Source organism: Manacus candei, unplaced genomic scaffold (assembly GCF_025592945.1).
Source record: "Manacus candei isolate 608988 ecotype Guabito, Panama unplaced genomic scaffold, ASM2559294v1 h1tg000015l, whole genome shotgun sequence".
Taxonomy (NCBI): Eukaryota; Metazoa; Chordata; class Aves; order Passeriformes; family Pipridae; genus Manacus; species Manacus candei.
In genome coordinates, this window is record NW_026138063.1 from 8768593 (window position 1) to 8781383 (window position 12791).

Sequence of the window (12791 nt, forward strand, 5' to 3'; positions counted from 1 at the left end):
TTTGAGTATGCATCTGAGAACTATTTGAAGAAGTCTTGGGGGGATGAATAATTTCACTGAAAGTTTTGCCCCACAAAAGCAAATAATTGGGGAGAAACGTGCTAAATAAATCCATACATCTCCCTCTGGCTTGAGAGCTCTTTGAATTGGCTTAACAATAATTTCAGCCCCTCTTCAACCTTTTCTTTGCTGCTCCTTTGTAGCATAAACTCACATAATTCTACACAATATTTTCCTGTCTCTTTAAATATACTTGCTTCAAGAATAGCAATCAACTGTGAAAAAAAATAAAGCAATATTTATAATTGTGTCAGAAGCATTGTAAGAACCCACCAGTGAACTTTAAAATCTCAATACAAATGATGAAGCATAAGGAAAAAAATCTTCAGCTGGGAACCGAATCCCAAGATATTCATATAGTTTGCCTAAGATCAATTGCAATTACTGCAGTAAAGCTGTAAAATATATGGGGACATGCTAAGAAATATCCTTTTCTTGGTTGCAGCCTTGAGCATGGTACACAGAGCGACCCTCAACTTTATTTTATGTCATTTGTAGATATCTCTTTCTTTTCAACAATGTAATTTAAAGCAGTGTTTTGCTCATTAAGGTTTTGCAGTGTTCTGTTCCAGGCTAATTACTACTACACACACTTTTGGGGCAACAAGTCTGATAGTGAAGGCTGCTGAAACTACTAAGAATGACCTAATTGAGTGAAACAAAACCAAAACACTAAAAAGGAGTCTTAACATCAGGTTCAGTGACTGATCCCAAATATCAGCACTGGTAGTGGACATGGCAGGTATTTTAGAGCATATGGGCTGTACTGAGAAAGTATTTTGCATTTGGCAGCAGTATTGTAGTCAGGGTCCTGAGTACATTAATTAGCCTGAACTCCCAGAGCATTCTCACCTGAGGCTCCCACCAACACACCCTCCATCCAATGTTTCAGCTACTGCATTTGTGAGGGCCCCCAGTCCCTCTTTCCTGCATGCTGTGGGTGATGCTGTTTCCAGCTGCTTTCTCTGCTGTTCGTGACCTGCAGTTTAGACTTGCTGGATTAATTTAGACCTGATATATCATTTGAGTCTCTCACCACCTTTGCTCAGGTATTATGGGACAGCGCTCTGGGGGTGAGAAAAACCATACTAATGGCAGCCTTATTTTTCTGCAAGGCATATTCCTAGCTTTTGTATTTTCTGGTAGATGTTTAAGACTTTTAGTAACTTCTGTAGTGTTTAATTAATATTAATAATTTTTATTATCAAAATCATGACAGATTCCCACATTTTCTGAAAGAGAAGCTGGTATAAGATTAGGCTCTTTCTTATATTTTCTAGATATTAAAATGAACAGATGTGTTTACTCCTAAATAGAAAAATAGATTTTATGTAAAACTTAAACTATGTTTACTAAAAGGATCAATAATTACACACATGTAGTGAAGTGATGTCCTTCTAGAGTATATCCCAGTTTGCATGAAAAGCTTAGGTAGAGTACTTTTGTACCCCGATTTTCAAAGGTTCAACACCCATCTCACAGGGTATTTACCTCTGGAGACCATGGCTTTCTCCGAACTCGTGATGTTGGTATTTTGCACTCTCATGCTGTGGCCTCAGGAGGAGATGCCCCGGGCCAGCGGGGCTCGGGCAGGGAATGGTTCACCCTCCCGCGCCCTCCAGCGGCTCTTCCGCAAAAAGGCAGCGGTGGGAGCGCCTGGATCTTTCCATCAACAGAGAGTAACTCCTGGGTACCAGTACCGGCTTAAAAACGCTTGGAGAAGGGGTTTGACGGAGTGAGGCTCCTCTGCCCATCTCTGTAACACCCTGCCTTTCAGGTGATCCCGGAAAGGTCTGACCCTTTCCTTGAGGGACTGTGACAGTAGAAACAGCAGTGCCAAGCGGAGCTGATGTGCCCTCTGCTCCTTCTGCTGCCTTCTCCCTCTGTCCTGCACAGCTGCTTCCTGAGAACAACACACACGCACACACCCCTTCCTCAGGCAGCAGCCCTGCTCTGCTACCCTGCTGGAAAGAGAAGGGTGCAGGGGATGATGGCTTGGGTTTCATTTCTCCTTCTTATGACTGGACTGGGAAAAACTTGCACAGATGTGACACCCCAGCACTGAAGGGGACAGTGGGACAGGCAGAGTGTGGCCCGTACAGAGCTGCTGTTGCAGGTACTGGGGTAGAATGGGCACAGAATATCACTGACAGGCTCCTCTTTGCTCTCTCCCACCAGTTCTGCTCTTCCCAGGGCACTTGGATGCCGGCTCTCTGCTCCCATTCAAGATAAAATATGCACAAGGCTCTACTGTATAGTCAGAGTGTAATCCAACATGATCCAAAATGACAATTGCACACTGCTGAAACTGCATTCTCTCCCAGCTGAAAACAAAGCCAAAAAGATGGATTTTTATGAGCTATCAAAAAAAAAAGGGCCAAAAATTTTATCTCAGACTGAACTGTGACTTCAGTCAGCTGTGAAGCCCCTCCTGGCTTCTTCAGAGTGGAATGGGAAAAGATACCAGACACTGATAACAGTGCAAATATCTGAGACAGATGAAATTGTGAGAGTAGCTTTGAATTTCTCCTTTAAAAAAATTGGGAAGTTTGTTTTCACAAAATCGCCATAATAAGGATTAATCAGATTTTCCCAGCAACCTTCCTGCACCAACTACTGGCATGTAATTGCTGAGAGCTCTCTGAGTTCTGTACCTGATTACAGCTCAGGGTCATGCTAAGGCCATGGCTATTTCGGTTTAAAATAACCTTTTCTCTGGATGTTGCAACATCAATAGTATGGCTCCTATGTATGTCATCAGCTTTGGCTTTCATGCTGCAAACACCAATATTGATCCCTTCAAAAAGTAAGCCTTGGCTTCAGAGATCTAGGAACTACAGTGTAATGGATAACAGTGAACTTTAGACCCTAAGGGAGGAAATATTTATAGTCATGTTTTGTTAGGTGAAGAATTATTGATTGATAAAAAGAGGCAAACTCTTCTGATAGTAATTCTAGCCACAGCAATTCTATTAGAATATGAACTCTGCACTAGGAAAAAAATGCATTTGGAGTGTCAAGCTTGTAACACATATAGCTAACAGACAGTATATTCAAATATATATTTTAACATTCAAATAATCTCATTTCTACTTATCATTGCTACTTGAGCTGTGTCTGTTTTTTGCACTTCTTTCCCTGGTACCTGTCTGTCAGCACGTGCACATCCTTGGAAAGTCATAACTAAACTGGAGATATTGCAATAATAATAACTGGAGATGCCAGTAACTGTGGGTTTATTCCCTACCTATGTATAATTAAAATATGGCTGCTATCTTAAAGGTCTTGGAATTTAAAGGCAACAATCGCTCTCTTGAAATACTGAAAGATACCCTCTCTGGTTTTAGATTTTCTTCACCTCTTCGCATGCCACTTTCCTGAAGTGGTTCTCCCGTGGGAGTATAGATATATATAAAATCTCTGGAGCTCAAGGCATGTATTGAATGAGGAGAGCCAGATCCTGTCTGCAGCTGTTGCCAGGTAGCCTACAATGCTGTACATCAGCATTGTTTGCCTTGTATTTATGTCTTGGAACCACAGATAACTAACTGCTCTTGTATTCGGGGCCAGCTGTAGACAATTCATTGCCCAAGGGAAACTGGAAATCACAGAGCTCCCGATCATGCAGAGGAAGCAAGAGCTAAATGGTTTGCAGCCCCTCATATCTCGTTGCCCTGGGCAACAGCCTGCACTGCGGAAGTGGCAGATCCAGCCTTTCTCCTACCAATTCTGCAACATATGGTGTTAATATATGGATAGATACTATGACAGCCCTGCTGTAGGACAGTTGGGGTGTTCACATATTAGGTGATATGAGTGGGTGCATAAACAGTCTCAGGATAAGAGCTGCTGGTTTCCATCCAAGATCCTCGAGGCACAGATGGAGGTAACCGGAAGCACAGGGATTACAGGCTGTGCTCACGGATGTGGGGAATCTGACTTGAGATCCTCTCAGCTTGGCTTTCCTTGAGCTCTGGCAGGAACTGACCCAAGATCCCCACATGAACTCAGGAAATTCTGATAGTAGGTGCTAAGTCTCTGTACTGCCTCTTATACCTGTTTGCAGCAGCGGCTACAGCTGGGTCAGACAAAAATATCTGTGGAGTGCTGAGTATTGGCAGTTCCCCCTTTATTCACACAGAAATAGAGAAATCTTTGCACCTTTCTGGATCAGAGCCATTTTCTTGTATTATTGATGAGACATTGTTTCCTGTCACTTCTTTGCAATGTTTCAAAGGATTTTGGCTTTTGCAGAAATTTAACCTTTACTCCCATGCTTGAGTAATCCAGGTCAGGAATCAGACCTGGACTAATATTCCAAAAAGGACCTTAGTATCTCTATTTAAGCTTCCAGAGAGTCACCTTTACTACACATCTGTCCCCATGCCAAAGTGGAGCCTTTCCTCTGCTAAACTCACCAGCTTTTCTTTACAGAGTTCCTGCTCTCTGAGCAGTACCTCCCTCCATGCCACGATTTACAGAGCACTTAAGGTATTTACAACTGATGTTTTTCCACCTATGCATGTAACAGTGGGCTGTTTCTTCACCCTGCCTCCATTCTGTTCCCTGGTTTCCATTCTAGCCGTGTCTGCTGCACTGGTTAGTGTGAATCACCAAAGCTGACTGACTAATAATGATCCATGTGCTGTGTTATCCCTTTCCTATCATTCTCCAGCATTTTCTTACATGAGAAGGGTCAGGCAGCTTTGCAGAGAACTTAGATTTCTCCCACTCATCCACTGACCATCTGGGGAAATCCAGATGTTACTGTGTTAAATTCTATAGGGAGGTACAAGAAACTCGGTCAGTGGGCTAAAGCACAGCATTAACACAAACACAGCATTAACACAAAACATTTATGGTTTATCTTCTCCCAGATGCTCCAAACCCAGCTCTGAAGAACAGGATAAAATATACAGAAGGGACTAGTACCATGTACTAGACACTGTGCTGTCAAAATTATTTTAGCAGTCACCCGGGTCCAGAAAAGTCCATCCTGGATTGAATACCGAGTCCAACCTCAGGGGCTAAAAGAGGCCTCCAACATAGTGCAAAAGGAAAAAAAGGGTGACAGCCATGGAACTGATGAGCTTATTCTCTACTCATTGAGATGACCCGGTGCTGCAAGTACCTTCTGAAGTGTTGAACCTACTTCCCCCAGGGAGATGTCCTCTCAGGGAACCTCTTGGATTCAGGCACCATATGGAGGGCGAGAAAAAGGAATTAAATAAAAGATGAGGCAAGAGGTGGAAAAGGGCCCTTGTATTAACGAGCTGCCAGGAAATGTGATAGATGTCAGCTCAGTTTAATTTCTGAGGCCATCTGAGCTTCCCTCTGCCACAGAGATGGGAGCAGACAGGGGCTTCTCTCTACCTCCTTCTGGCCCTATTTGCTTTTCAATCTTGGGACTTAGCAGAATAGTCACAACTGCCCACCCTGCTAGTGAGCAATGACTTCTGCCAGCATCAGCATCTCTCATTGTGCCTGAATCACAGGAGGAAACCTCCTACACTTGCTTTCCCCTGGACAGTCCCCTCATTTTCTCCTTCCAGGTAGCCCTGGGCTTGCTCTGGAGTGTTTAAGAGCAGAAGGGGAAGTGCCACAGTCTGACTAGGTCATTGTATAATGCTGTAAAAAGTCATTTTTCTCTTGCTTGTGACCTAAGCTATCTCATTCTTCCTTTTTATTTTAAATTGTTATTTAATAACAAAACCGCTTCTTCCACAAAACAGAAAAAAAAAAGAAGCAAACAGACAAACAAAAAAAACCCCAAAACCCAAAAAAGTGCAAAAGGAAACCCAAACCCCAACAGAAAACCACCACATAGTGTTTGCAAGAGCCTGCTCTAGAAGTCAGATGTTCCTGCTTTCTGCTTTGTTAAAACTGCCACAAAGGGCTAACACTGTCTAAAATACAGTCCTGAGAGAGAGGTGGGTTCAGGAAAGCCATGAGCTGACCCAAACAGAAGACACACAGACTTCCTTGCAACTGAAACATGCATCTTGGAATTACTCATTTGTGTCCCAACTACTTTCCAGGCACCAACAGACAAACTGCAGAGGTGAGTGGAGCTTTCTTGGGATGTACAGGACCTGCTGTCCAGCCCACACAGCTGTGGAAGGGCATCACCACTACCAACAGCTAAACTTGGTTTCTGTCATCTGATTTTCCTTTACTAATTTCCGTGGATGTTAAACACTCCTCCATGCCAAGAAACAAACACCCACAAGCCATTACTGAGAAAGACTAGAAAACAAAGGACAGAGGGAGACTGCTGTGGCATTAGATATAACAGCAGCAATGTGGAGGTTTTGAAAAAGAGAGTGACTTAGAGATTGACAGATTGGATCACACCTCAGTTCCATCCAGCCTAGTTCCCTGTCTCCAACAGTTGCCATCACAACATGCCTAAGTAGAAAGTGTGAAAACCTTGCAGCAAGCAGATGGTGGATAGCTACTGCCATTCCCTTTTCTTTCCAACATCCTGCTCTCTTACTGGCTTGAGAATGAAAGCTCAGGGTATAACAGCCGGTTTTGGGGAGAATATCCATCAATGAGAAAACCACTAGGGCTGTAAGCAGCCTTTCAGTTCTGTGGTGCTCTGCATGGCTCTCCTTACTGCATGCTGCTCTGAAAGAAATTAGTAACAGTAACACACCTGGAGAGCGCAAAATTCTTCTACCTTTTTCTTAAATTCTCTCAAGGATGCCACTGTCTCATCTCATATGAAAAAGTCCACAGCTAAAGTAGAATATTGAAGAGAAACATCTCTGAGCTGTTCTCTCCTGAAACAGAAGCAGCCTTAATGCAAGCTACTATTTCTTCTGGTTCTGGGAAGCTCTTCAGTCACCTCTGTCTCCCTAAACATGAGACAAAACTATTACATAAATATTTTGCTTTGAGACAAAAAAGTGTTCTGGATCCCCGACTCATAACAGTTTCTTACAGTCTTTATTTCTGATCATGTCCCAACAAAACAGGTTAGAATGTGGGCTTTAAACAAGTATGTGGTACTTGTAATATTCTACACTTTGGAAAGTGCACTAGGCACATCTGCACATTTTTTGTGAGAGCTTAATTTCCACTTTTTATAGACACAAACTTTGCAGCAATAACAAAACACTTTTAAACAGTTCCTTGCTAAACAGTTTCTATAGAAACAGCTGCACGAAATAGGCCATATAGAATGGAGTAAAATTAATAACCACAATCTAGAAACAAAAAATTAAACAAGTAGCTTTTTTAAGCTCTGAAACTAAAAAAGATAAATTGTCATTATCTTTCATTTCCCACATCGCACTTTCCCACATGGAATCTCTTAGATCTAACAGAATGAGCTTATTAGTATTTTCTTCACTAATTGCACCTTTCTCTTCAGTTACTATTTTCATATTTTGCATGAACACAATATTTTTGACCTCTGCCACTTCACCAAATTTGGTAAAAAATGGCCAACGGTTCAAAAGCTTTACTGGGGTACAGAGAGAAAGATGCAGATAACATGATCACAGCTCAGTGTTTTTACAGAAGTAGGTTAATGGGGAAAGGAACTCCAACCTACCACTTCCCATTAGCATGAGATCCCAAGTAAATTTAACAGACACATTTTTGAAGTTTTCTTTTGTCATATTTCATTGGGAATGCAAGGATAGATGTCCATCCCATGCCTGTATATGACTTTTGGGTGAAGAAACCCGGTGTGCCGTGGTCAGTGGAAGGACCAGTTGCCCCCAGCTGCACACCAGAAACCCGTAAGTAGGACAGAGCTGCAGAATCAGTGGTTCAAAAAGAGCTCCTGAAATGCATGAATGATCTAAAACAAAGGGAAGAATTTTCTGTTGCAGGCAGGGGAATTTCTATTGCCTTGATTTAGGCCTTTGCAGAGAAGTAGCAGAGGGCCTATTTGATGTGGTGCCTCGAAAGCTAATTTCTTGCAATATCTCTTTTGAGTGCCCTTGATGTACACAGACAATATCAGAATCATTGCAATCGTCTCTCCAGCTGTGACATATTAGATTATTTCTGGCTTTGTAGCATAAAGCAGATTCTGTGACTTGTGATGCTAAGCCATTGGCCTCGGACAAGTGCCAGCTGGGGTTATTCCATTCTGCTGACCTAAATTCCTCTCACACAGTCAAGTGGATGCATTATCATCCTTTACTTCCTGTTCTGAATTGTAACACAGGTTCTCTTCACGCACACAAGTATTTTACACAGCTCCCTCAACTCTGGTGGTTAAGCCAAGAGTGGTGGGAACTGACATACTATGGTTAACAAATAGGAATTTTAGGTGGTTGTCTAAGTCCTGAGGTGTCAATCCTAGACCAACTTCTGCCACTGACTTTCCTTTTGATTTCCATCAAGTTATTTAAATTCCTTTTTTTTTTTCATTAGTTGGACAAATAAGAATATACAAAATCAGATAAAAGCTGATTGTATGGTTCTTTTCTTTTATGTAACATTTGTGCAACGTAGTCCTTTCTGCAAATTCACATCACTGCCTCCCCTGCCAGGGACACTGACAACCAGCTCATCTGGATCCACCTGACATTTGAAGATGTGAGGAGCTCTTACAACTTCATTGAGATTTAAGGGGAGCCTCTAAGAAAACTCCATCTCTAACATGCTGTGGAGTTCTTTACTGGCAACAGAGGCCCAAGCTGCTGTCCTTTTGAGACAGCTCACGTTGGTTCTGGCAGCTCCATCCTATTATAAAATCATTGTAAGAAAAACTCTGCGGTAAATGGGGCACTGGGTGGAGGTGCTTGTGTGCGTAACTGTGCCCAGAACGCTGCCCACAAATAGCAAAGCTGCCATCAGACTTCTGGGGACCAACTGCCGAGTGTGGGTGGGCAGTGAGTGCACAAAAGCATATTCTTGTGGGATTTGCAAGCCAGAAGAACTGTGCATGTTCCCACAGGCAAACAATCCTGCCATCAGCACCAGGCACGTCACCCAGCAAAGCGTTTCCCTCCCCACCACAGAAGAGCTGCCACCTGCCCACCTACCCGAAGGACACACTTTTTTCAAAATTGATGAGTGTTTCCCCAACACCTCCCAACAAACAAGTTCAATGAAAGTAGGTTAAATTAAAAAAAGAATCTTGACGCAGTTTTGGTAACATGATTGGGTAGCATTTTGTGCCAGATCTCGGATAGTAAGCAGAAAGCCTGCTAGTATTCACAAACTACTCCTGTCCCAGGCACCTGTTATGGCCCCATTACCTCACCCACACCATGGCTATCAGGAACAATCCCAGGGAGGCTGAGGGAGCACAGAGTTCTTTAAGAGATCTAATTTGGTCCTCTGTTGTTTGACACTGTATGAAGATGTGCTACAGTACAGGGTGCATGGTACTAGAACAGTATCAATTAAGAGAGCAGGGAAATACATTCAGTGCTTTGATTTTAACCTGGTAAGGCAGGTAGCTGTATGTATGAAGTCTGTAGCAGGATAAGAGGCTTTTGTTGCAAGCACATGAACTGTCTAACACAACATGAGTCAGCTAATGAGGGATGAGAGCTTTGTCCCAGGACAGATAAGATGAACCCCAGGCAATTAACTATGTTTGTGTCACTCTCATCAATACACTAAAAATAAACTGGTGTGTCATCTACTTGACACAGATCAAAACAATCCCATAAAGAATTTATTGCAAATGTATGTCTTTTTTTTAACTCTCCCATAAAGTTCTTGTTTGGCATTTTTCAAATTTAGTGCATAAGTTTCTTCCCTCCTGCTCCCTGGATGAGCTGGGAGCTGTGTTCCCAAGCAAGGAACATTCTAGACAGGTTGAATCCCATCAGTCCAAGCAGTAATATGAAGGTGACAGTTGTTGTAAAAATAGTAAACATTATAAAGGCTGTTCATGGTGAGGATCCCCTCAATTTGCCAAGGCTGAGAGCCCTTTTACTTGCTTGAGATGTAAAGATTCCCACTGAACTTCCAAGAGACCTGTGCAGCTTCCTAGGAATTACTTTCAATAAGCTACTGCTGATTCGGCTATGGCAACTCACACTACAAGATGTTATTCATAAACATAGTGCATTATCAGTGGGTTTGGAAGAAATGTTCTTCCTTCAGCCAATGATAAATATTTTAACACTACTTGCTTCCATTTTTGCACAACTGCTTTTTCCAGTTACATGATTCAATAAAAAATGAGCACTGCCTACAAAAAGGCAGGCAGACTCCACAAGTAGCATCTGCTTTGTAGGTCTCTAATGGCTGGGAAAATGGTGGGATTATTTTTCCCTATTGGAAGCTGATGAACTCAGCTCTTGCCTCAGTGTGAAATGGAAAAAACACCAAGATCTGTGATCTTGATTCCTCTCCCTAGGACTGGCCTGCTCGATCTCCAGAAAACCAATGACACTCTTTAGCACCAGCCACATGACCCAGAAACCTCTCTTACATATCAGGGAACGGGAGAAAGGTTCATTAACATCATTCTAGTGTCTAGAATTATTTTCTACTAGATCATAATATATTATATAGCAGGTAACATAATGCTATGTTACCTCTAGCAAATCCCTCCTGACACCAAGGAGGGTCCTCAATATGGATTATAGGGACCTGTATTGAGTTTAACAGGAAAACCAGAAGATGCACAAACCTCTTTGGCTCCACTGAAATATTCTTACTAAAGCAAAATTAAATGTGCCTCACATTGAATCTCAAATCTTCATAATAAAAATGTGAATTCATGTGACTTCGTGTCAATCTGAATTTGCACAATTGCAAAGCATCTCGTGTTGGCATTACTGGGTTGAAGAGGCTGCTGCCTCAAGCTCTCGTGGCAATCATACTCTGTCCCGTACCCAGCTCCTGCTGAGGGTACCAAGAGCACGAAGGCTGACCCCTGGATAAGATCTTGCAGAGATAGGACCTGGTCTTAAATATTTTATTCAGTTTAAATCTGCTTTTGTGCTATTTCTTTGGGCAAGGTACTGATTGCATTTGCTTTCTTAAACTTAGTTCAGCTGCTACAGCTAACATCAAACCAAAGAATAATGTTGGTCTAAAATCTTACTTGGATATTCTCTAAAAGCCAGATTCATATGAAACATTCTGTTTCATATACAGATTGAGCAAATCTGTGACAAAGGCATTTCAAGAACCTGTACAACATCTTTGGCGTTCACAACACACAATCCATTACAAACACTGACAGCTATAAAATTTGCTTCCATGCAATTCAACTAAAAACGTTCTCTTTACATGAAGCAACACAGCTGCAGTGTGCTTTAACTCAACTATAGGTAACAAAAAAGGGTCACAAAATCCTTTCTCAGTTGATATTTTAATCACCAGCATCTCCTATTGTCTGGCTAGTTTCAGGTTAGTCAGTTCCTTGCAATTCAGTCACCAATGCCAGCAAGCGTGTAGCCAGCTTAGTGGCATAAGGATGCCAGCACATAGTACAGGGCCTCACCTGTATTCCCTGGCATCTGAGGGTTAGCAACAGTAAAATCAAGCCTGACATGGAGAAGAGCTTTTGAGATCCTGTCCCAGCAGCTTCCAGAAACCTTGAAACATCAAAGGCCATAAAAAAGATTCTCTGAGAATGGGCTGCTTCCAGTACCACAGTCAGATGCCCAGCACATCAGCGCTGCTGTTGCTCCAGCATCCTCCCACCGCCCCCTTTTCTCTACCACCTCGCTGCAAGGACTGTGCTCGGGTATTTTACACAGATCAGTTCACAGGTAGGACACCCTCTGTTCCTGCTCTTCCTGCTTTTCAGGGAAATACATGCTTGAAAAACAAACCCAGCCATCAATAAAAGGCTGTCTAATTGCCCGGAGCCAGCGGTTCACAATCTGCCGATGGCTCCTATTTCATGCACAGGTGTGACACTGTCACACAAAGGCATCAGCACCTCCTGGGAGAACAGGGCCCCCGAATCCCTAGTAAGAAGAAAAATAAAGATGACTTACCCACATGGGTGATAACCGTAGTCAGTCGCTGGGTGAGCTCCTGATGTGACATCTCTTCCTCTTTTAGCCAAAAAAGCATTTCACACAGGGAACTACACAGCATCCAAAAAAAGATGCACCCAGAGTGGGAGGCTGCACACTCACTGCCTCACTTGCACACAAAGCAAGGACCACTCCCACGGCACGGCCCTTCCAGCTCTCACATCTTCTGTCAGCTGCTCACCTCTTCCAATTTGCTGCCGTCCATGCATGGACCTCGTAAAGCTCCTTCCAGAAGGGGATTTTACCCCCCTTGACAGCAGCAAGGGAGCAGGAGGGGGGAGAAAAAAAAGAGGAAAGAAGCAGGCGAGTTGATTGCTTATGGCTTTTTTTTTCTCCCTTCTCCCGCGGATGAGGCAAAGGATAAAGAGACAAACCAGCAAGCAGATACCTTCCTCCAGGGAGACTTTTGGATGGTGATGCTGCGAGTCAGGGAAAAATCCTGGAGGTAGGAATGGCATCGAGAGGAGTGGAGCTGGCAGGAGAGCTCTAACAGCAGCAGCTGCTCTGCGACGCTCTCTTTACCAGCGTGCCTGGGAGTAGAGAACAACCCGCTCGGAGCCTCCGGTGCTCCCCCTTGGCCTCTGGGGCCCGGGTGCCTTGCAGGCTGCTCCCGAGGGGAACCCCGCAGTGTCCCCAGAGACCCTCCTCCCATCCCCTCGAAAGGCCCCTGCCTGAAAAATGGGGCCACCGCTTACATGGAGGGGGAGGGGGCAGTGGGCTTTTTAGGGGTGTTGTGGCCAGAGGCTTTGTTGC

General features: G+C 43.4%; 1 protein-coding gene across 3 annotated transcripts in view; it reads right to left on the reverse strand.

Moving 5' to 3' along the window:
- Window positions 1-12791, reverse strand: part of MCF2L2 (MCF.2 cell line derived transforming sequence-like 2) — a 218431-nt gene that overhangs the window by 198595 nt on the left and 7045 nt on the right. For 2 of the 3 annotated variants that reach the window (XM_051781478.1, XM_051781465.1), the window contains exon 1: window positions 11997-12499. The exons of the other annotated variant lie outside the window; for it this stretch is intronic. In XM_051781478.1, the coding sequence (XP_051637438.1) occupies window positions 11997-12099 (103 nt within the window). In that variant the 5' untranslated portion in view covers window positions 12100-12499. Of the gene's footprint in view, window positions 1-11996; window positions 12500-12791 lie in introns of those variants that run through there. 3 annotated transcript variants of the gene reach the window in all.